At 42.9% G+C, this 25,763-nt stretch overlaps 1 protein-coding gene across 1 annotated transcript in view; it reads left to right on the plus strand.

The window, feature by feature from the left end:
- Positions 1-18,946, plus strand: part of LOC146180111 (putative glutamate receptor) — a 44,771-nt gene extending 25,825 nt beyond the window's left edge. Inside the window, exons 4-9 of the mRNA XM_084580329.1 lie at positions 3,743-3,833; positions 6,995-7,156; positions 8,848-9,001; positions 12,281-12,498; positions 17,075-17,361; positions 18,154-18,946. Of these exons, the coding sequence (XP_084436455.1) occupies positions 3,743-3,833; positions 6,995-7,156; positions 8,848-9,001; positions 12,281-12,498; positions 17,075-17,361; positions 18,154-18,454 (1,213 nt within the window). The 3' untranslated portion in view covers positions 18,455-18,946. The remainder of the gene's footprint in view (positions 1-3,742; positions 3,834-6,994; positions 7,157-8,847; positions 9,002-12,280; positions 12,499-17,074; positions 17,362-18,153) is intronic.
- Positions 18,947-25,763: the final 6,817 nt, after the last annotated feature.

A 25,763-nucleotide genomic window follows, 5' to 3' on the forward strand; every position in this document is an offset into this window, starting at 1 on the left:
ACGCAGCCGATCATCCTGCGTTATAGAATTAGCCAAGAAAAATTGAGAGTTTTAGGATAAGGGTACCTATAGGTTAGGAGAATAGAGGAAGAGCGGAGCGTGATTGCGCAGGCTGAGTGATTTCCGCACACCTGCACATTATTCGCAGAGTTCCTTGCGTGCGCATCGTCCCCCCGCAATTATCCTACCCCCTGACCGTATAGCTCCCCTATTCTAAATCTCCCCAATAACTCCAGAATTTTATTTCTCATGAGTGCGCATTCTGATTTTGAGGGAATATGTTGTGTGTCCTGTTATTTCTTAGAACAGTTCATTCTAAATGTCAGTCTGTCAATGTGCTCGGCGGTAATGTATATGCTGAAGCAATTTTCATACACTCCTTGTTCATACACTTGTTCGAGTAATAGAATGTGTGTTTTCAGCATGAAATTCCAAAACGCGCTAGGTCTCTCAAGCAGGAAAACTAAGGGGGGGGGGGGGGGGGGGGCTTATAGAGCCCTTCTTATTGTACTTGAACAGGGCCCTTATAATTGTTCTTGAACCCGGCCCTCATCACTGTTAATCTGGCCCTGGCTACGCAACTTACAGCTGAGCTAGCAAATACAAAGGAAAAGCAGAATACACATCTGCGAACCTAATACCACTATACTTCAATACTCTTATAAACGTAGGCCAGTATACTTTATTATCGTCTTCACCAACAGCAATGACAATGAAAAAAAAAGAAAACAAAGGCGAAAAATCTTTACAACCACGTAACAGGCGTCACAAATCTCTGCCTTTCTGTTGAAATAAAGTCACCTTTTATGTTACAGTCAACGCGGCCGAAGCAGCGCTCACATAACAACATACTTTCATCTTCGATCAAAGCTATTGAAAAGACCTCTCGCAGCTTCGCGTGACCTGGATTCTTGATCGTAGAAAGATAGATACTCTGTTGAACACGGGTTCACATTTATGTCTTCAGCAATGAACTGTCAAGTAGCGGGTTGTGTTTGGTTAGAAGTTGTTATTATGTCAACAGAATTTTTTTCCACGTATTTTATATCCTGAATCCCACGGGGAAGTCTGATTTGTACACAGCGTGCTGATTTGTACGCAGCTCATTCAACGCAACTTCTCGCAAGTCACAACAAGAACCCAGCAGTGCATTGCTCAAAGCAAGGGTGAACGCTGTTTAACAGAAACTGAGCACTTCTGCGATCACGAAAGCAGGATCACGGGAGGTATGGGAAGTATTTTCTGTGGTTTTGACTACGGATGAAGGAGGTTATGCGAGCTGTCATTCGATTGCGTTTAGTAGGAAAGAAAAGATGTTTTTTTCTGGACAGAAAGGCAAGGCGATGTGAATCTTGTAACATGCTGTTTTTCGGGATCTCTCGTTTTGGTTTCGCCTTTGTTTTCTTTGCTTGTTTTTTGCCATTATTATTTCAGTTAGCGAAGAAAAAAAAGGAAGCTTTTTGTTACTTTGCTCTTGTGCTTTCTTCGTCCCTTCCGTATTTTGTTAGCGCACCTCTACCTTTTGATGCGCAGTAAGTACTTAGAGGATCTCAGTTGCAAGAAACTAAATTTCACCCTCACCCTTCTATTGTCAGTGTATATTTTTAGTTGACGTCAATAAAAGATTTTGTTCACATAAACGACGCAATATGCACAAAGTCCTGCGTGTATGCACATGCCGGGGGTGGCCACATTCGAGATTGCGAATTCTGACCGGATTTGGCTTAATTTTATCTCTCGAAGACCTAAAAAGGAGAGTTAGAAAAGCCGCGCGAACTCTGGCTGTGCATTGTACCAACCCCAAAGTTTCATTGCATACGGAAAACATAAATGAAAAGCCACTCATTCCCGCCACCGTCTTGCAAAGCTCAACGTGCACGCAAAAATTCATGAAAAAAAATCAAGGTAGCGCTAACGCTCGAGGTAGGTTTCCCCTAAGGATCGAGAAAAAAAATGTTTGATAGGAAACCACATGTATTTCTGGATGACGTGAACATATCCCGTCAGTGAGAATATTTTGCATTTATGAAAGGAAACCACTTTTTAGAAAAAAAAAAGAATATTGAATATCGAACTCAAAGAAGAAGTAATTGACCTATATTAACGATGGCCTTTTTGTATTTTAGTCAGAAGGTTCAAATGTACGATAAAAACATTTTTTGTGATTTTATTGTAAAGCAATGTACTAAAAACGCATCCCACGCTGGAAATCATAACTCTTATATACCTTGACACAAAAGAAAACATTTTACAATTATATGCATGAAGGTGGATCCTGCGCCATTAACCGAAATATTTACAATGTCAGGAGTTGTCGTTTTATATGATATATTTACCAAAAACTATAGTTTTCAATAATTGATTCTTACAGCAAATTTCACACTTATAAATACTATTGTACAATTTAATTTTCCGTGATTCATTGACAGCCTAATGCATGAAGAATAAGCGCGCAAAGTTTTATTAGCGTATCTTTCTGGGGAAAACACTACGAACGTTCGCTTAAGCCGAAGTGGCAGAAAAGTGAGTTTCGAGAAAAGAAAATAAAAAAAAGACTTCATATAGCTACATATGTCATACAGAATTCACCAAAATGGTTGGAATCGGCTACATCTATAGCCAAGGTTCTCCTTGGTATTCGCTTTATTTATTTTTCCCTCTATGGGCTCGCGTTTCTTGCGGAATCGATAGAGTGACGGGAGGATTTCTGTTGGTCGCCTGTCGATCAAGCCTTCAAAGGAGCTTTTCCCCTTTTAGATGTGGTTAAAGAACGCAAACAACAAGGTTAAGGCGTAGACGTACACGAGGCTTCAGAAGGATTGTCTACAGATTCTTTCGTACTGGAACGCTCTAGTGCACACCACCCATGTGTCCTAAACGTCATTCATCACTCTTATGAACGTTTTTATTCCTAAATGCAAGAAATAGGCACTTATGCATGGGAACAGTGTTATTATAAAACTTACATATTAATAACAAAAAGAAAAAAGATCACTAAAAAAGGGAATTATACTTTTTGCTACGCTAAAAGTTTACCAAAATGCACAGAGGTTTACAAATACGGCTATCTTTGGAACGGTTTTATTCAAAAGTATTATTTTTGTCAATCAGTTAAAAGTGAATATTGAATTCATGCAACAAAATTTAGAAACAAACTTAGTCCGCATGTTCATCAATTTGCAGCCTACGTGGCCAAAATGTCATGCGTCGGTCTTTTGAGCTTTGTTGTTGAATTCAAACAAAAGCCACATACATGCTTAGAAACGATCAATATGATTGCAAATTCAAATACTAAAAAGGAAAAAGTGCAAGACCGTGAAAACATTAACAACTTTTCGGATTTTTTCGGGTTTGTGTAATATGAAACTGTTAGTTCTAGTTTTACAAAATGTGTAGGGAGTTACAAGTTCGGTTGTATCTTTGAACGGATTTAGTTAGGAGCATAATTTTTCGTGCCAATAATTCAGAAATTCTTTTTTCTAATTTACATACAATAAAATTCAAAATTTTTTTTGTTTTCATTGTTGACAGGTCTTGAAAGTGTCCTCCTACCTTAAAGAATACTTTTTATCGCATATGAGCCCAAATAATTTCAACGCACAGTATTTAAAAATAAGGCGGACTGTTTCTAACACATATATTTTGTAAATACAACTCACTCGAAAGAGTTAATGTGCGTCTCATAATGATACTACGATTAATTAAAATTGTGGACACAAAATTTAAAATCGGAATGGCGCAGCTTCTCCATCGCTCTGCCACCGGAGGTGACTACGGGCAGCCCTCAGCCCGATGGTTCCTGGACTGGCTGCATGGGCATGCTGCATCGAAATGTAAGTGGCTTACCTACCATACGTGCCCGTGAATACATATTTGGCAAATAAACACCAAGGATGATTGAACTCATATGTGAAATCATAGGGATCAAGATTGGAAGCTTGAGTGCCTGGTAATAAAATGTTCGGCAACATTTTGTCTACCAGTGCTGGTACAAGTTTACGCAGTGTGAACCAGACATCAGCTATTTTTTTTAAATTCAGTGCAATGGCAAGTGTGGTAAACGTTGCTCAGACTTGCTTTCGAATACAAATATTGTTCAGCTCATCAGGGAAATTTTATTCTCGAAATATAAGAAACTTCAAGTCCAATAACATATACCCTATGCCATCAAACATTTAGCAAGGGGATAAGTCATTGTGTCTTCGAACATCTTCATGCTCGACATTTATTTTCCGCACTACTGCATATATCTAACAGGAGAACTGCAATTTCGTGACATTCCCGCCTATTGTCACGTACCCGCTACTGTTAGCGCTGAATGTGGGGCCCCAGTGTGTCCGGTGTAGGCAAAAGTTGGCAAGGCCTATTTCGGCTTGTTTGTGTTCCTTCTACATGGGTCCCATAGCGGTGTTGTTCGTGTTAATGCCGAAAACATTCCTGCCTCAAGACCACAAGGATTCCTTGTTGGATATCTGAGAGCAGACCCAACCTAAATTTCGGCTATTTCCGTGAAAGCCCTCGTAGATCCGAAATGGCCGGGGCCGTCAACATTTTTTCTTTGTGGGACATACATCAGCCGTATTGGAGCAAAAAACGAGTATGCCCACATTCTACCACTAATGGTTTCTTTTAGGTTATTTGAGGGCAGGTAGATTATGAATGATAAATCAATTTGACCAAGGCCTCGTGAAGCCCAAATGACGCCGCCTTAGCTAGACCACTTTTGCTTCCACAATGACCGTAATGGGCCTGGAAGCCGAATCTACCCGCACGATACCGAAATCGGTCCCTTCTGGGAAATTTGAACGCACGTGCAAAAGCAAGTGTAGACTAATTTCAGAAACAACATCAAGACCAACTGGTCCAACCTACAGAAAAGCGCTTTAGGTCGCACATGGGTATTTGCATGGATAGAAGCTCGCTCGTCCGCATCCTCGTCAGATTCGTTAAGAATGAAAGTCTACGTTACCTAAATGCGGGCTCTTGTCGCGAAAAATTGCGCTAGCCCTAATGGGAATGGCGAATAAACTCCGCTGTGGGTCCTACAATGGCCTTAGTGAAGCTGAACGCACAGGAGTGTCTGCATACTAATATGCACGCGTTCTTTCCGTCTTTTATTTGACGTTGCCTTAAGTTACTATTATGCATACTTTGTATAACAGTTGTTAGCATCTTTAGTCGGTTAGAAAATTTTCATGGCATTTTTTCTTGCGCTCATGGAAATTAAGCGAAAGGGACTGAAACATGCACATTACCAACTGCAGCTGTTTAAGTGGTTGCCCTAAACGGCCTGGAACGTTTCGTAAAACATTACCGTTAAGGACACGAAACGTCACCGCCTGCACAAGGTTTAATATCACGTCATTTAGGCTGGTATAATCATATCAAATTATTGTGAAATTTGATGTAGATGTTTGTATGTATACAATATTTGCCAAATTATACTCGTAAATATTCAGTTCCCGAACTTAGACTAGGGCTGCCCATCAGATATCTGCATTCGACCTGCTATGGACAAATGTGGTCAAACCCAAGTTTGCGCTTGCCGTTGTAGAAACAGCATCGGTCCTGTGTCATTATCAGAGGGGCTGACCAAAATTTAAAGAAACCTTCGTCTAGAGCAGTTGGCCAAATCTCGCTGGCGTGGGTACATTGGGGTGAGTTGGCGGGACGTGTATAATTGGCAATGCAGGAGAAATGTTTGTAGCCCCATTAAGGCATCCCGCATTGGTCCCAAGTGGGGCCCATCAGGGCTTCTGTCGACAGCCCAATTAATGCCTACGTCGGCCATCGCTTCAGCTCCCGAATCGAGCCCACAGGAACTGGCCTGCATTTCCTATGTCGGGTCCTCCTTGGCTCAGAAATTTTTAGCCCACATTGTGCTGCATACACAACTTTTTCTCTAAACGAAGATAAAAGTAAAATCCGAACCTTAACTTTTCAATGTCCAGAGGATGTTTTTATCTTCGACCTCTAAATGCGTACATTCTACTTTTAGGGCAATTTTCTCACGTTGTGCAAGGCGACGCCGTGTGCGGTCGACACCACATAAAACTAACTACAAACCATTGTTTGCTACAGACGTCTATTTTTTTCTCCAATCGCTGCTTTTATACGTCATTCTTTCCCCAACTTAATGCATCGAACTCATAACGGCTCTTTAGCCCAGCAGCAAATACGCCACATCTTCCTATCCTTGCTAACTATTTGCCCATGCAAATATTTCGAACATTACTTCCTGTTTTATGCCTTTTTAAATGCATAATCACTTGCATAAAACTAAGCTTGCTATAATTGATACATCCTGCAAAGCAGTCTTTGTCTTGAATATTTTCTCCAGTTCCTCTCACCTCCTAGCAGGTGTGTGCTCAGTGGAATGCACCAGCGTTATGATAAACTAATACGAAAGCATTTCTTGGCTCTTGATTCGCGTAGACAGGATGTGTCGACAGTATCTGACCACGAGATGTGTACAGAGTGTGAATCAGAAGAAAAGTAAAATATGTGAATCGTGTAGCAGTATGCTAAAGGTAACAAGAAAAAGCAATAAAAGCAGCAGAAAAGTAAACATAAAAGCACGAAAGAATACAAACAGAATGAATAATAAGTAAACTAAATAAGTAGATTAAAAGTGAAGCTGTAGACTTCAGAATAACCGCAAAAAGCAGAATTAATGACCTCATATCGAAACTGAACTCGCAACCTTTTCACAGTTACGGTGAAAGGGTTGCACAGGTGCACTCCTGTATATTTTATGATGAGAGTATATCTTTTGGTAAAAAACTTCAATATTCTTTCCCAAAAAAATGACGGTACCTCTATAGTAGGACAACATTTACGTAGCGTTCATAGCATCAATCGATACAAAATCTTGCTAATTTGTCTTAAAAAGAACGGACTCGCTAGATTTAGTAATTTTCAAATTTACTCACAGAAGTACGGGCGCAATCCCGGAAGAAGGATAACTCTATTCGTTTGGGACTTTGCCCTGCAGGAGAGCGACCTGGCCATGGGCCCATTCTTCCCGGCCTCCGAGCGCTTAACTATCGCCAAGCCTACGGCGGTCTTCTATCTGGAAGAGCTGCGCATCCTAGCAGGCCGCACTTCCTCGCAGGAAAGCAGCGTCTTCGGATACATTATGGCCTTCGACTGGATGGTGGGTATATGACGCAGGAAGGGACATACGGGGCGGCGTTTAGTGACTGTCCACGCCTGACGTCCACAGAAATAACGTGAGAGAATCGCGACTGTAAAGCCTGCTGTCCTAAAATTGCAAATCAGTGCGGAAAAGTTTATATCGGTACTTAGCTTTGCTTTCACCGGTCATTGTCTAGAAAACTGACACCTTTCAGATGAGGGCTGCTATGACAGATGGTCCTTTGCTATCAAAAATAGCCAAGGAAATAAGATTTGTTGGAAACCAATATTAGCCTAGGGTTCATGTCACTACCTATAGCGCACTTTAGAATTACCTAACGTTGAAAACCATATCAGCCAGCCGAAACAGAACATTCGGAGTCATAAACGTAGTGAGCCTGAAATAAACGAATGATAATGAGCTCTATACTGATTCTTCAACCTGCCACTACAGCCTCTCCTGACCAATGTCTTGGTGCGTCAGTATGGATGATGCTACTCTACTTTTGCACAAACCCAGCAGGGGTTGCGTAGTAGTTACGGCGCTCGACTACTGTTCCCAAGAATGCGGGATCGAATCCTGGCCTCGGTGACCGCTTTTCTTTGGCGGGGAAAAGCAAGGCGCCCCTGTGCTGTGCGATTTCAGTGCAGGTTAAAGAACCACAGGTGATCAAAATTTCCGGAGTCCCACTACGGGGTCCGTCATAGACTGAGTGGCTTGGGACAACCAAACCAAACCATATTTTTGCACAAGATAGGACCCAATACGACGCCGTACGCACCCTGTAGTCTCTCCAGGGTTGACAACCCTCCCAGCGCTGTTCCCATGCAGATGAGTTTATGTTTCATAGGATACGGATTGAGGTTCCCTTACAGGCCGCCACTCAGACCTGACATAAATGCCGGTCTTTATATTCCTGCCCAATGTATCCTGCCTGCCACTCCGAAAGTACTGAGGCAGATATTCACCACTTGTAGGTTTGTGCGGCGCTGAAAGGAACGATTCAGCACCAGGCAGCCGCGCGTGTCTGTTGTATTTCCTGGACGCAGGGCTCCATTACTGCCCTCTCCTCGACTTCGTTCGATCGACTAACCTTTTCTGATGTATATAACAATCCCCACTCTCGTTTTCAAAACCATTCGTGCCTAAGGCAATAAATGGCGCTATTAAAAAGGAACTGCAGTTGTACTTATTATTAATAATTATAATAATTGGTTCATAGGAGAAGAAAGGCGCAGTATCGTTCACACTTGTTCTGTGGACACCTGACCGCGCCGTAAGGGAAGGGAGGAAGGTAGGAGTGAAAGCAGAAAGATATAAAGAAAACCAAGAAAGGACGTGCGGCAAATGTTTAGGAATAAACAAGAGCAAATAAAAATGCGAAAATAAACGCTTTCTTACATCGTCGACATTTTTTGCCAGTCGCGTTTTTATTCACCATTTCGGGTTGGTAAGGACTTAAGAGAAGAGGGCGTTAGAAGACTTCAGCACTCCAGTATAGGCTATTTTGTTTCAGGCCGACAATGGAGCAGTGAAAGGGTATTTGTTTAACCAGAAATATCAGCAAGATAATGAAGGGGCGGTTAATGTTTGGTTAGAGGAAAAAAGTTAGTTGCGATATGTTATTCAATAGCGACAGGCTTCTAAGATAGAGTGGATGTAGGGGCACTTCGATGGTTCGTAAAACAGACCAACGCTTTCGGTTATAGGTTTGGATGTTCCTCAGCGTGGCGCTGCTCATCGTGTCTGCGGTTACAGCCCTGCTTAACCACCTACACGGATCCATGATGGGACAGCACCCTTCTGTCGCCAGCCATATCAGCGATGCGCTTTGGATGTACGTGGAGAACCTCTTCTTAGAAGGTAACTACAAATTTCTGTATAAACATAATTAGTGCTTTCTAGACATTTTCATCCATTTTTTTTCCTTATTCGAAGTTTTCACCACATATGAAAAAGTCAGGCTCTGAAACGCCAAAGGTTAGATTTATTTCAAATGTTTTTTGTGAAAAATATTAGCGTTGATTATGTCGAAGCGGTCGCATATGTGTATTTCATAAGAGCGAGGTTACGTTATAATTAGCCGCTCCAAAAACGTAGTATGTTTTAATTCATGTACAAAATTTATGAAATGAATATGATTACTTCATAAATAAAAAATCACCTGCTGTGCCACGTTTAACACCACGCGCTAGGAGAGGACTTATTGTGGTGGCGCGTTCAGCGTCGCACGGTGAGAAGAAAACGGAACCCAGGCGCAGCGGCTGAAATAAATCAGTTTTGCTTGCGGCTATTGTGGAAGCACCGTCTTCTTCCAGAGTGCTGACCTGGACAGCACTCTGGAAGAAGACGGTGCTTCCACAATAGCGGCAAGCGGAGGAGGGGCGCCCAGCGGGGTTTACGGAGCTTCTCCCAAACGCACACCCCTGGAAAAGCCGAGCGCCAGGCCGGGGGACGCTTGTACTCATTTTTACCGGTGGGTGTCTGGCGGTGGGTTTCGAACTAACCACCTCCCGCAGCCGAGACGGGCGCTCTAACTACTAGGCCACGGCTGCGGACATGGACAGCACCTCTGCGTCCCATCACGTTTCCCAAGCTGCACCATCTCACGTCCCCTTCGTTGACGCCTACGCCGGCTGTCTTCCACCGTTCTGGGCAAAACATCCTGACATATGGTTTTTATAAGCCGAAGCCCGCTTCCGCCTGGCGAACATTCCCTCCCAGGAATGAACGGTTTGGATACCTTCAGGCGTCTCTGCCAGCCGAGGTCGTGCGCGAGGTACGCGACATTCTGCCAAAACGCCCAGCTGCGGACCCGTACGACAAATTGAAATCAGCAATTCTGGGACGCACCGTAAGCGGCTGCAGCAGCTTCTTTCCGCGACAGAGCTCGGTGACTGGCGTCCTTCGCAACTTCCTCGGCACATGCAGGGCCTGCTTGGTGACCGCGCAGGAGCTATTGGCAATCAGCTTCTTCGAGGGCTGTTCCTGCAACGTTCCTCTCTGCAGTGCAGATGTTACTGGCAATGGTAAGTGACACGCCCCTTACGACTTTAGGCTGTCACGCGGATAATGTCATGGACGTCGCTGCACTCCAACAGGACCCCCATCTGTGACATCTGTTCGTTCTTCAGCTCTGGAGAATCCGCTTCCACCTAGTACACCACTTTACGCTGCATATCTTGAAGTACTTGCCGAACTGCGCAACGACAGGCGTAATCTACAAGATCTACAAGTCCTGCTGTTCTCCAGATATAGTAATCCTAGTCTCCGAGCCCGTCCTCACCGACGTTATCAGAGCCCTGTCCGCAACAGCTGCTCGTATTCCTCCGCACCGCTCATCTTTCGTCCCACTGCGGAGCGTCACGACAAGCCGTTCTGCTTATATAACAGGCATTTTGACGCAACGGCGGAGCATTGCATGCGCCTCTGTTTATGACAGGTAGGAAAACGGGCCAATAAATCATTACTGGTGACGAGTGGTTCTTCGGACAATTAAGGTTGCCTTTACATTACCGACTCTATCAGTGGACTGTGGTATCTGGTGGACAGCGATGCTGAGGTCAGTGTATTCCCTGCCAATGCTGTGGACTGTACTGTTCCGCCGCTGCCATCTCCAAGCCGGGAACAGCTCGCGGATTCCAGTTTAGAAGAAACGATCACTGCTCGTCAACCTTCGTCTACGCCGGTCATTCCTTTGGATTTTCTTGGTTGCAGCTCTTAGCCTTCATGTTGGAAGCGGATTTTCACTACCATTTATCTCTCCTGCTATGCATGGCGTTACAAAAGCTCTGCAATTCGACCACTGAACTACCTGTGCCTGGTAGACACTTCCTTTCTACCCCATTTGCCTTTACCATTCGTGTTACCATCCCTTTGTCATATGGGGACCTGCTAAGAGAGTGCCCATCCTTGAGAGCCTCCCCTGACAAGAAAAAAACTGTCAATCACGACGTTGAACTCCGCATTATTACCAATGGTCTACCGACGCACGCCACAGCTCGTCGCTTTGCTCCTGAAAAGCAACGCGTTGCCCGCCAGGAGCTCGAGCAAATGGTGGCATCGCTCAGCCATACTGCAGCCGGTAGGCGGCCCCTCTGCGCATGATCCCAAAGAAATCTGAAGAGTGGGGCCCCTTCGGGAACTACTGCGCCTTCAAATTGACCACGCATCTTCACCGTTACCTCTTTCCGAATATCCAGGACTTTACCAGCTGCCCTGTCGCTTTTTTTACCGGTTTTTCCCAACAAGGCATCTCCCTGTCCATGTTCGCTCCGACGGAAGATTGTTCGCTGGGACGACTTCATCTCCTGATAGAATGCACAGTGGTGGCGCGTTTAGCGCCGCGTACTAGGAGGTGAAGTACGGCAACTCGTTCAGCGTTGCGTGCTAAGAAAGAGGAAAAGGCTTGCAGCGGCTGGAACAAATCAGTTTCGTTTGCTGCTCTTGTGGAAGCACCATCTTCTTGCACACATCAATTTGTATGACCTTCAAATAAATATGAGTAAGGCTTTGAGGCAAGCAGCAACGATAACCAGTTGTCCTCCTCGTGCACGGTGAGCAGACGTGGCTAAATTTATGCACATTGACTTTCTTTATAACTACGAGGAATCGATCTACCATGCATGCTGCTATAAGACGCAACTTGGCAACTTGTTGCTATTTACTGAAATAAACCAAGGTCTATCAAAAACCATCATTTTCTCTTGTTGGTATGGTGCAGCAGCAGATTTACCATCAATTATTTAAAATATCAAAAGGTTTAGGCTCTGAAAGGCCTAGACGAGAAAGAATGCTGGATGGACATTATAAAGAATTTCTCTCAATGCAAAGTCTAGTGAACTGATGACCTATCACTGGAGTTGAAAATCCAGTCAATTACAACGCTGGAATTGAAAATCGATTTCGGCCATTTTCGTAAACGAAATTTTAGGGCAAAAAAAGAATGTTGTGGAGCAACTGCTTGGTAATTCCATCTGCTAGAAAGTGCAAAATGACGATAGCGATAGCCTCAGCTTTATAATTGTAGATTTCCGCTCTAGGTATTTGGCTCAACTTTGTACTGAAAAAAACCTAAATCCTCTTGCTCCGTTTCTAAAAGGAATGTTCATTTTTAGCGACTATGCTTCGTTGTTCACGCAGCGTCAGCACACGCCCCAAAGCGCAGTGGCCAGCGGATCCTGAGCGCTGTCTGGTGGCTGGCCACGCTGGTGCTGATGAACGCATTCTGTGGCCACATGCGCGCCTGCCTAATGATCAAGTCAGAGGTAGAGAAGATTGATAGCGCCCAACATCTCGTGCGCAGGCCGCAGACTGTGCCGCACATGTGGCTTGGCACTTCCTACGTAGCTATGGTGGCGGTGAGTCATTGTTGCGTTTTGTGATAACCGCACTCTGAAGGCACAATGCGTGGCGTCTCGTGTTTATTCCGCTAGGCGATTTATTTGACGTAGATTGGAATCTATAAGGCAAACTTGAACGAACGTATTGCACCAATGCATGTTTTCAGGTATGCATCGAAAGCGCACAAAGCGTCAGCTATAAGTGCATTTTCCAATCGGTGCATTGAATAGCGTGAGTGAGAACATGACTCATGCAATGCGGTCGAGCTTTTTGTAAGGGTACTGTACAATATTGGGAAATGCTATTAATCTAATATATTATAGAACGGTACAATTTTCGATGAGTAGTAAAATATTTTCTCGGACCTTTGCACTGCGCTTATACCAATAATGTAAGCCTAGAGTAGATCAACGGCTGGAATTTCTGACGATGCGACCAGTTGGAAATTGTAACATCACGTTACTGCCATATTGATAGGAATAAATAATTGTTCAGATAAGAACTAAACCTTGCTGCTGCACTCGCATTGAGTAATATTAACGCTCGCAGGAACGAATCAGAGGCGCTTTTCAAATAAATAGGAGAAACTTAGGCGAGTTTTGTTAATTATCACCAGATTATTGAGGGCTGTTTTAAAACCTAACAATACGCGAAAAACTCCATTTTTAAACAACTTCTCGTTGCGCTTCCCGATTTTTGGAACAAAATATGTGTATGATTGCATTGCTGTCTACGGCTTCAGAGGAGTGATTCGCAGTTTTCCGCAATTTAATCGAAGTTCGATATAATATGTTTCAATTATAAAAACTCCCAAACTGGCCAGAACTTACGGCTGGAAGTGACAACAATAGTACTTGCGAGTGGCCTAGTTGGCTATACGACTCCGACGACCTCTGGCGCTGCATGGTGAGCAAGACGTCTTGGTTTAATTCTCTTGCGTGTGTGTGTTTTGTTGTTATATAACCATGCAGCGCCAGAGGTCGTCTGAGTGACAACAGATCCAAAGTGGATTTGAATCTCCAAGTGCTTCAAATTAAACGAAGTATTTACAATTAACAGTCGGAATTATTAATTAAGGGTTTATTTTGCCTCCGAGTATACGGCCTGTTTGCTGTCGGTTGTTGTCGGTGGAGGGTTTCACCGCAGCTATTGTAATTTCTCTGAAATTCGATTGCATTTAGCATTTTCCTCGGACACACTCCAGTCGCATTGCTCGTTTTATTGTATTGGGTGCTTTTGACATGCTGAGAGTACTTGCGGCGCCATGTGTATTTATAGCGCCATGATTGTGCCGTGTTGGTAGCTTGCAAAAGGTGAATATATAGACAAAAGGGTGCTAGTTGGTGGTGCTTAGAAAGTGTTATCGTATCTGAAAGATGTGATATATCAACAGCTATTATTGCCTAAGCCAGTGCGAAGTAGCGTTTCAAGCAACTGCACCAAAAACATCATAAGATATCCACACTGTACAGCGAGCTTCGCATCTTTCTTCAGAATGCTGGTGCTGACGGATACTGGCATCATGCACTCATATGACGCCCTAGCCACGAGAGCGTATTGGCGAACACGGCAGAAAGGAAACATAATCCGTAGCCGTGGTGTCCCCTTTATAAGTACAAAAGTTAAGGAGATTTAACAGCAATACCAGTGGTGACAGCGAATATGGCTCATATTACTCTCAAGATTTACGCGTTCATATGTCTGTCAATGTGGGCTCTCAGTGATGCTAGAAAAAGATGACGGCTTCGCGCAGTCAGTCGGAACAGCAGGGAGAAAAAGGGGGTGCAGCGGAGCAGGGATCGATCATGACAGGTCTTCGCCCGCTGAATCGCGATGTCTATAGCGAGGGGGATGGGGGCGGGGGTGCAGTGCATCAAGATGGTTTCTCAAAGGTGAAACACCGCATTGCATTGCTAAGGGAAGGTTGTTAGCCGGGTCGCGCAACCCCTCTGCTATGTAAGCGCGACGGAAAGGGAATCGCCCACAAGTGAGGCTCCACGAGGCAGGCCTCGCCAATGCTTCGCCTACGAAAAAGTACAGTGATGGTGTAAAGAAGCTTAAGTTTGAAAGAACGCAGGTAGACGTACGAAGAGGACAAGTGCAACGGCTAACAAGGCGGCTGCGGTAAGAATGCCCGAGTACCGCCAGTCTAGGATGTAAGATCTATGCCAAAAGCTGTTATTTCCGCGCACACACAAATCCCAATTAATATTAACTGACAGAAACACTGCCACCACAAAGATTAACGTTTTCACATTCTTATACATAGGCGGTCCGAAGCGTCTCGATCAAAATTGTTTGTTGCGGGTATGTACCAAGAAGCATCCCCTATGACCGGCCTCTACCTTGTATATCGCAAGTCTGCAAAAATTATATGAACCCTGGCTCCGATGTCAGCGGAACTGATTATACGGGTGCCCTCTGGGAAAAAGAAAGAAGTTGGGTCTCGGAAGACAGCGCGAGAGCCATAAAGCGATAACAAGACCGCCGTATGGTGGTTGTATAAGTACACAGTTCCTCTCATGTAGTTATATTGAATTTTATTCAATAATTATACTCTATGTGTCTCCTAAACTTAAGATCCTGAACAGCAACGCTGCTCAATGAAAGCACGTGGAGGAGCTCCACAACCGAAAAATAATTTTTGCGGTCCTTTTGATTTCAAAGAGTTCTCATAACATTCATGTAACACTTCGTGCTTACAATATTACTTTTCATGAATATATTTGCTCCAAATGAAGGGCCGTTCCGCATAAGAATTTTGGTGCCGTGCACCATTTCCAGCATTTAAAATATCATTCCTGTACCAGTGTAATCTATTAGGGATACTCAAAATAGCCACATAACATCAAAAGACACGCAGTAAGATTGGCAGAACAAAAACGGAGAAGAGAGGAGGGCTCAAAGGTTTTATTTTTGAGGCAGCTTTATAAAACATGCCATGTGGAATTTATATGCAAAGTGTCATATAGCTCCATGAGGTTGTTATTGTCGGATACAACATTAGTCCGCCCTAACCGACGCACAAAATTCTGCTGAGATAGAAGGTTGTTGTTGTCTAGGGCTTTTTTGTTTTCTCAAATAAAACGCTGACCGTCACAGCAAACAGAAATCGCAATAATTTCAATGCCTCTGGCTTGTTTGCCATCGTCAAAAATTTAAAACTGATTCTATTTACTGTTAAGCGCTGTATTTACCACTTCCCACGGTTATCAACTCCTATTTTATTTCTACGTTGTATCCTAATAAAGCAGTTATTTATCTCCTTAAACATGGCATATACGTCTGATTTATATATAGGTTATATAAAAGCCAATCAACAAACAAATTATGACACTTTCAAATCCTGATCTGGTTATAACATGTCAACCATAATAATAAAAAAATTCAAAATTGTGCAGCAGGTATTATGCGATCACAGTGACATCATTATTAAAATTTGTAGTTTTCTAACATACAAGACCATAACGAAACGCGCGATCATGACGCAATGCTTGCGAGCATACGTTTGGATGTATAGAACACGGATTTGTTTCAGTGGCACCCCCAAAAATATTAATATAATAGAGAATCATAGAAATCAATCGAGAGGAGAGGGAGTATAGGTAGAGTCAGTCTACTCAAGTTACTAAGATCAAAATAGTTCAAACATTGTTAGCAACTAGGCAATACTATTTGGTTAAAATCATGGATTAAGGCCTTACGGAGAACGTTACACAGACAGCTTTACTAACACTGAAAGAACTTTCAAAGTCCAACAAACTAACGCAGTGGATGTAATGCAGACTTTTTTTTTCTTTTTTCGAAACTATATAACCCATGGCGCTTTTCTGAACACGAGCATCTCAAGCATTTGAGTACGCTAGATAGGCGATGTTGAGAAAGCGATGTCTCCTAGGTGTGAGAAATGGTCGTAGTACAGATAACGCATCAAACGGCTAATATCGCAGTGTGCCCCATCTACCTTTGCACACACGCGTTATATGCTTCCTCTGGGCCGCAAAGACAAACATGCTACTTGCAAGATGCTGACTGCGGATACACTTCATTACTTGGTTTGCAACAGAGAATTTGACGAGTCGTGAATTGTAAAGCATTAACTCTGATGATGCAAGTAACATGCCTATGTCAGTCTCGTCTTTGTATCAAGTTTCTTCTTTCTTGCCCATTTATTTCTATAGCCCCGCCATGGTGATGCAGGGGTTAGGGCACTCCACTACTGTGCCCAAGGATGAGGGATCGAATCCTGGCCGTGGCGGCCACTTTTCGATGGGGGCGAAAAGCAAAGCGTCCGTGTGCTGTGCAAAATCCGTGCATGTTAAAGAACTCACGGTTGTCAACATTTCCGATTTCTCCACTACCGCGTCTCTTCTCAGTCGCTTTGGGACAAAAACCCGATTAACCTAACAAAAACGAAATAATTTTCGACGTTGGCAAGAGGTTTGTTATCCGAGCAGAGAGTGACCTTAATCTGCTTCACATACACACATAAAACGCAGAGAAATCAGCAGGCCACAATTGATCAAACAGTTTAATAATCCTTTGTGAAAATCATTACGTGTGATACAAAAAACTATTGTTACCCTGGTGCAGAACTCAACTAACCCGGAGCTGCGCCAAATCGGCCGCGTTGTCCGAGATCGAGGCACTGCAGTTCCTGTGGCTATGATGTATGGGAAGCCCTTATTGAAACGGGTGGCCCGAGGGCAAGCGGCCATCATCAGTGACGCCACCTCTCTCGCCTTTCGGGTTTCTTCTGTATGCCGGGAGTTCTTTGGAGCAGAGTTCTACCTGGCCCGCGAGGGCCTCGTGTCCCATCCGCTCAACAGTTTTGCCCGAAAAGACATAGACGCACAGCTGTTCGCTGACATCAACAAAGTGTAGGTTGGCTTATGAATGTCTTTACCGCAGTGTCACATGAGACATAAGTTTATATGAAAAAAGCTGATTGCCGAGTAGCTGTAGTCCTAGAAGGGGGAAGTGCTCTAGAAGCATTTCTGGGTATCTGCCTTGTTGGAATCCGTTTCCCAAATAATTTAACTGCTTATGAGTAGACATCAGCCATTTAATTAACGCTCTGGTCGCTTTATAGGTTCAAATATTTTTGCTCATTATTTCTAACGTCTATTGTTGCCTTTCGCACTGCGAATTATTGGCTGCAATGATCTTCTAGGCTCTGCTATTAATAAGTTTCAGTCAATAGTGAGAAGCAATACCAAGTAGCGTTAACGCTTCTCTCAATGTCGAATAGCACGGAAACCGGAATATACAATTGTAGTGGCAATAATGTTTTCTTCCGATGCAAATCTTGAAATCAGGCTATATTGTAAATAATTTTTTCTACTGGACAAAAAAAATTTCTAGTGCTACCGAACTACCGAATGGTTTCTTTACTCTAAATCTCCCGCTATTAAATACGCTCGTGTTATACTGAGACCAAATTCGTGCTCTGTTCACCGCTCTGCATATTTCGCCTCAAGTTATTTATTAGCCCTATAGCTGATTGTCTTAATGCACGTTTACCTTAATTATCTGAGCCAGGTGGTAAAGATTTCATTGGCATCCTCCAAAGCATATTTTTAATCTATTTCAGTGATACAAAACTTTCGAGGAACACCACTCCACACGGTGACACAGTCATACACTCTGGCTTTTGCTTCTTCCGCCCGTAGGATCGGCCGCCTGGTGGAAGCAGGGTTGGTCAACTACTGGTGGACGCGATCCATGGGGGACATGAAGCGCTGCGGAGGTGGATCATCCTCTTCCTCAGGGCCTGAGCAAGCGTCCACTCTGACCTTCGATGACGTCATGGGCGTGTTTGTGCTGTGGCTTGCTTGTGTGGGTGTCTCCTGCGTGGCCTTCATCGGAGAAGTCTGTGCGCCGGGAAAGAAAGAGCCTTCCGAAAAGAGAGCGCTCAGCATCGCTCGACGGCGGCGCATTAGGCGCTTGCCGAGGGCCTACAGGGTGGCATAAGAAATGTGAAGTTATAACGAGATTATTATTAGAGAAGTTTAATATTATATGACCCAGCTCGAAAATGCAAGCTGCCGCATAATTGAAACAAGCAAAGACTTGCGAGTATGTAGTTGGCGGCAAGTTTATAAGCGTACAATTTCGGAGTAGACGGGCGCTTATAAGCAGAAGAAGTATGAGAATTCAATCAAGCTGTTAGTGGATAGCTATAGGTTTCAGATAGAGATGAAGGGTGTCCTGGCTAAAAAAAGTCTATGCAGCTTGAGTGGGTCCAGGAAACGTGTGCATGCAATAGGATATGAGCGGTGTAGGAAATAGGCATATCCATACATTACACGTACAATAGGCATATGCACCAAGGAAAAGGAAAACAGCACCCTGCATATAATAATGTAGATTGTAAACAATCTTTCGGAAAATTAGGAAAAGAGCAAAGATGTCGTCACAGATATTAGAGCCACATGAACATTAAGAATGTAAGCGAAAACATTAAACCACATTTCGACAAAATATTTCCAAGCTCGTTTTTTTATATATCCTATTGTGTTTTATGTATAATTAAAACGTTGAGCAGGTTGTCTTGAAAGCATTTATAATTTTTAATTTGTGGGAAAACGTGTTGTTCTCATCTATTAACTAGTTAGTATTTACGCTAGCACGACGCACGTACAGTGATGCCAGAGTAGAATAAAATTCAAAAAGCAAAACCGACGAAATGTACTTTATTTGCAATGTCTTCAAATTATATAAGTTATCTACTCGGACGCTGTTATGCGCTTGGAAGGTGTGTTTAAAGGAAGTGATCCTATTTATTTATTTATTTGTTATAAATATTTACAGCGCCCATGTGACATTATGGTAGGGGGGATATTATTATACATACAATAGCACAAGCAAAGAAGATATTGAAAACATGCCAGCAAGGTACCACAACAAACTAGAAGTACACTGATTGAATTCTCAAGTAGTATCAGTGATAATATAACATACATCGGCAAAGCGCTGGTAAACGCACGAGATCTGGACGGAGTATGTCAGATCCTCATTTATACAGCACTTTGGAAGTCAGGTGCACAAACTACATCATTTCGAAGATTATTCTAGTCCAGGATTTTGTTAGAGAAAAACGAATACTTGAATACATAACTGCGGTATTGATAACTCTTAATCCTTCTCGTGTTGTCTTGTCCCTCTGTAATGGAATGTGGCTGCTTTAGATAAGTATTGCTATTATTACCTGTACAATCATTGTAAAGGCTGTGCAAGAACTTCAGCCTGCAGATTTTTCTCAGGGTTACTAAAAACTTCCATCCAATACTGTCCCAAAGTTCAGTGCTGTCTATATGAAAATTATAATTCCCAGTCAGAAGCCTTGCAGAGCGTTTCTGTACCCTTTCTAACTTGTCTATGAGATTACCCGTGAAAGGCTCCCATGCTACACAAGCATATTCTAATACAGGCTTGACATTTGTTAAATATAATATTCCTTTTAGTACGTGGAGATAGCTTTTAAAATTTCGCTGCAAAAAATACAAAACGCGAGAAGCCTTGGCTGTTATCATGATAACGTGGACTATTCAGTCTAGGGATGCTGTGAGTATAACACAAAGATATTTAACCTTATTTATAGTTTGAATAATATCATGGTTTAAGAGGGGCGATGCAATAATTTTATTTTTTTAATTCGTAAATTTCACATGAAAACACTTTGATACATTCGGTGCCGTGCCCCACTTCAAGCACCAGTCACAAATTGTGTCAAGGTCAGCCTGTAATAAGCACAAGTCATTAAGGCATGTTACCAGGTAATACAAAACGCAGTCGTCAGCATACAGTCTGACAGTGGATCTGAGGACGACAGGTATATCATTGGTGAATATAAGGAACAATAATGGTCCGAGCAGAGAACCCTGTGGCACTCCCTATAAAACATCCACAGGTGAGGATGACACTATTGATTACAACCTGCTGCTGGCATGCGCCTAAATAATCCTGTAGCCAACCGAACAGGTCGTCAGGAAGACAAAGGCAAGATATTTTTTTTTCAGAAGAAAATGGTGTGGCACATACATCAAAAGCCTTTTGAAGTCTATAAATATAGCTTCTATCTGAAAACAGTTGCTTATTCCGGATGCAATGTCATGATTGAGCTCAGCTGCGTTTTACACGACAGCCCTGATCAAAAACTCTGCTACGCTGATGTGAAAAAACTATTATCTTGAAGATGTTTTACAAGTTCAAGATAGAATATGTGTTCTAGGGTTTAACAGCAAACAGATGTCAAATATATGGGGAGGTAATTGGACACCTGGCTGCGATCCCTTTTTAGTGAACTCTTGTGATATTGGCTATTTTCCAATGTTTATGTAGTTTTATGGTCTGTAGTGACTTGTTGAATAAAGTAACTAAATTTGGACGAATATTTTTTGCGCTATCTTTAGAATATAGTTAGGAATGCCATCAGGGTCTGGTGTGGAATGCGCATTTAAGTTATGTAGCAATGAGCTGGCACCTTGTTCGGTTGTAACCATATCTGGCATTGCATTCAGCTGTTCCTGCTGTTCCGTAATTGCGTCTGAGCACCAATCCGAGACGACGGAATGAAAAAATTACATTGAAACGCTCTGCTCATGCTATGTCGTCTTTCAGTAAATTGTCGCCATCCTTGATGGCAGGAATACCAACATCCTTTTTGTTGCATTTGATAAAGCGCCACACTTCTTTAGGGTTCGTCTTTAAGTAGTCTGCCAATGAGGATAGGTAATAGCGCTTTGCTGCCTTTAATTCGCTCTTAAGGTTCGCCGCCAGGATTTTCAGTCGTGCGTACACAGATGTTCTTTTTTTTTTTTGCAAAACTTTTTAAAATCCTGACCTTTCTTGTTATTTGAAGCACGCAATCTTTTATTGATCTATGGTTTATCCGCTCGTTTATTAGGTCCACATCAGCCTTCCGGGAAAAAACTGAACCACGAGAGACAAAAGCTTATTTTTGAAATTTGCCCACCGTTCGTTTACATCATAGGAAATAAAGCTATCTAAGAAAACCGTAAGAAAAGAATCAAGGTCCTTAATTATGGCATTATAGTTCATACATACACATAAACGTTTCTAAGAGATTGCTTCGGCCCTTCTACTCGTTTCCATAAGGCTGTTGCTGCTCCCCCCCCCCCCCCTTCATTTTCACTATAAATCAAAATCGGGTAATATTCAGTCTATTTTACTTAGAAATACCAGAACCGTATTCTTGCTTGTTATAGCCCTTGTCATCCCCACTAAACTACAGTAGTAATGGGGAGAAAAAATAATACGCAACAAATTTGCAGTTTGCATTTCAAATGTATAGTTGCACGGCATCGAGACAAGGCTTCGCAGACAGTGGAGAGTTCCTTACAGAGAAGCGCAAGGTGCATATCCCAGGTTAAATGACATCAAAAATGTACTCCAACTAATTTTCGCTCTTTAGCTAATTCCATTTTTCGGCCCTCGTATTGGAGCATACAGTTTGGAAGATTTGGTAGACTTCTTGCGCGAGATATTGTAGCATTGGAATTTATATAATATGACATTTAATTTGTTCATCATTGAATGGCCCTACACAGCAGAGCTCACGACTTCATCGAGTTTCGCAAGCCCCTCCGCCACGACAAGGCAGTGATCCATGAAGGGGATAGTTACCTTATTCATACACATAAACATTTCTAAGCGATTGCTTCGGCCCTTCTACTCGTTTCCATAAGGCTGTTGCCGCTCCCCCCCCCCCCCCCCCCTTCATTTTCACTATAAATCAAAATCGCTTTGTAGTCATCGGCCTATATTAAAAAACTCCACGCAACAATCTCTACATACCACGTCATTAACGTATACTTTAAACAGAAGGAGTTCAGGAATGCTCCCTTGAGGGACACTACAATCCACAGGCAAAAGCGATGAAAACTCATTGTCTATATTTGCACACCGACTGACTTCTATTAAGAAGACAATCTTCTAGCAATCTGAGTGTATTACCGTGAATTTTATGCATCTGAAGTTTATTTTAAGAAGAAACATGATTTAAGCAACCAAGAGCCTCACTAAATCATTGGAGATTCCCGCCGAGTGCTCAAAATGTTACTCAATAGTTTATTTGCTAATAAAACTGCTTGTGTGAATTTACAGGACTCAAAACCAAATTTATACTCAGTTATTATTTTACGTTTATGACAATAATTGTCCTTGTTGAAAAAATTACCTCTCCCAGTCCCTTCAAAAGCATAGCAAGTACAGAAATCGGTCCATGATTTGGAGGCTCATTTCCCTTACCATAAATTACGGACACTGTAGTAGTTTTCATTCCTCTTGGGAAATAACCACTTATATTGAGAGATTTTACATGTGAGAAAGCAAGGGATCAGGTATGGCTAAAACGTAATTTACTGAGATTTTTCTTCGCGTTGTTGATGTGAAATGTTTTACTGTTTGTTTTCATGTACACGTTGTAAACTTCACTTGGCTTGTAAGCTAACAATACTGCCTCACTAATCAGGTTACAATAATAGGCGGCAGTAGCGTCGAAGTATTCTCACCGAGAGCAGTTAATAAGTAATGTCGTGTTAAAATATTATGCGAATGCCTTCGCTGTAGTAACATTAAATATCCCAACAAAACATACACATTCGGTTATTCATGGAAATGCAAGGCTTCTGGAAAACACTGCGCAATTTTCATTCGTTGATTTTGTGGTTTCTTCAGTCGTTTCGGAATTTATAACGATAGTGCATCACTCCTGTTCTTTCCACCGCTAGGTAATGCTCACAAAGCGGTTATAATTGAACCGTCTAACCTTGAAAAAAAAAAAAAAAAAAACAGAAAGTGAAAGAACAACCTGCTGACCGAAATCAAAAAGGAGACACAGAAATATACTCCCTGCGCATTTTAGTTTGTCAGAACCCCCCAAAAATCACTCGGAGTTGCCGTAATGCTGTTGCTTTGTCAAAATAATAACAAGGCGAGCACAGAGTAATGGAGTGCACTCCCACTTGTGCTGCGAGACTAACAGCTGTGGAAGCCAACACTAGACACCATTGGGTGTTTTCGCAGGATAAAGAAGAGTGTATTTATGAGCAGATGTGATAAGCCTTCGAAAGAGCGAAGTGTAATAAGCCTGCCTGTGAAATGGTATGAGAGGTGACGTTCCATGTTTGAAGCCCTCCCCTCGTATCATGAAACATGTGCAACAACAGCCTACACAGGCTTTATATCCCTTTCAACACGTCTTGATTTCCTTATGTAAATAAATGAATATTATTTCAGAGGAAGTTATTATGGCTATATTTTTCTACGAATTGCATTGGTCCTCGGCGCAGAGGGCGTTGTGCGGGAAAGAATAGAAGACGTTTATCTATGTTAAACATAGTTATCCTATTGTAACATCTCTTAAGCACGCCTACGCATCAACCTGACGCCAGCGCTGAATCGTTGACGCACTCGGACCAGTAGGCAACTAATTCACGGCTAGACACAGCAATCAAGCGCCGGCGAAGCAGTTTGAAATCCTCCCCCGCCCCTCCTCTCTATCACGTGTCATCACAGCAAAGAGCCACTGAGTGCGCGCCGCCGCAGCCGCGTATATTCCGCAGAGGATGATAACGTCATTGACGCGCCGCCGCTCTGGCGGCTCAAGGTCAAACGTGCAATTGATGGAAATTGGAAGTTCCAGTACGAAGGATAGAGCTATCGGTCTACAATCACCACTATGCAAGTGGGAACTACGGAGTGACATGATCGTTCAATTATTCCTCGGCGCTTTGTGACAATTAAGTCACGACACCACATGACAAGCCTTAGCAGGAAGCAGCTAAATCGGGCAGCTGCTTTCAGATAAGAATACGAAATTAACATTAAACTTGGGGCTTTTCAAAGACATTATCTCATAGCCACCAGTTATGTTCGTAGCCTGAGTGTACACAGAATGCCAGCTGAAAGCATTCCGTGCTAGATTTGAGAAGTGAAAGCCATTCTACAAAACAGTGTAACTCCACTCGAAGATCAACCGTAAGGAATGACAGCTGTTCGCCTATTAATACACATACAATCAACTCTTCCGCACACCTGAGAAGCAAGGCGCTTACGCAATTAAATAGGTGAGCAAGACTTTACACTGGGCTAGCTCGTCTTGGATTTTCCTAACGTAGAGGTGCGCCATCAAGAAGCAAATGGAAAGGGGCACCCCAGTACGCAAGCAAAACTTACAACGCAATTTTGTTTCATCTTGACTAACATAATGATGATGATCTAGAAAGGAACAGAACAATACCCGACCCAAAGGCCAAAGGCACCTTAAAACGCATATGACAGCCGTCACATCACCGCCCTTTTTGCTCTTACACACATGCGTTTTCCTTCCCAGTCAACGCAAGGCAAGCTAGGAGCGATCACATAGCCATGTGGCTATGTGAATACCATTAAAGAGGGCTCCCACAAATGCTTTGTGGTCTCGTTTCTTGTTCGCTGCAGAATAGACGTACGCATGAACACGCCACTGTGGCTCGGTGCGTTGTCGCCCAGAGCACTGTAGAATAAAACTTTTTGCTAAACAGCAACGTATAAAGGGCGTCCGTGTGCGCTGCAATCATGTTCTACCATTGACATATGTCCATTCTGCGGTGGCACCCTCCCACGCTATAACTGACATTTTCCTCCTCATCTTTCGCTCCGCTGTATTCCTTTTCCTAAACCTCCTCCGGCATCCTTTAGCTACGCAAAGCGAATTAAAGACTCGTTCTCAGAATGTCGGCGTAGAGTGTTGGATAGTCCGTTTAGCTGGGGAGCAGCAGGTTATGGTCGAAGCCCTGGCGCGAAAAAAGTTGACGCGAAAAAACTTTCTCCGTACTCTTAACAGAATAGCGATATTCGCCATAGCCACAAAAACTCCTCATTGAATTTGCAAAAGTACAGCCTTTACAAAAGTATTGCGCCATCTATGCGTCACTCCCTCAGATATGCGATGAGCACAAAACTCCGCTAATGTCTAGAACGCATGTCCTCACCCCCTGAGAAAAGCGACGTGCAGAACCAGTGGCTCTTGTCAAGGATTCGTGGAACCCACGTAAACAAATTCGTTCAAATAAACTGTCCGGAAGTGCCGATATTTTGTCAGATCTGTTCTACACTGAGCGCTTTGGCCTCTATAAATATATTTCACTACAATGACGCACAAATTTATAAATTAAGCCTTAGTTCAGTATCAGTTCCTCTCTATATTCAAACATTCTTAAAATTGTCATTTTGCGAAGACAAAGAGAGTGAGCCAACTTTTTCTACTTGTGGAGCC

This window comes from Amblyomma maculatum, chromosome 9 (genome assembly GCF_055883805.1).
Source record: "Amblyomma maculatum isolate TAMU_Amacu chromosome 9, ASM5588380v1, whole genome shotgun sequence".
In the NCBI taxonomy this organism is placed as follows: domain Eukaryota; kingdom Metazoa; phylum Arthropoda; class Arachnida; order Ixodida; family Ixodidae; genus Amblyomma; species Amblyomma maculatum.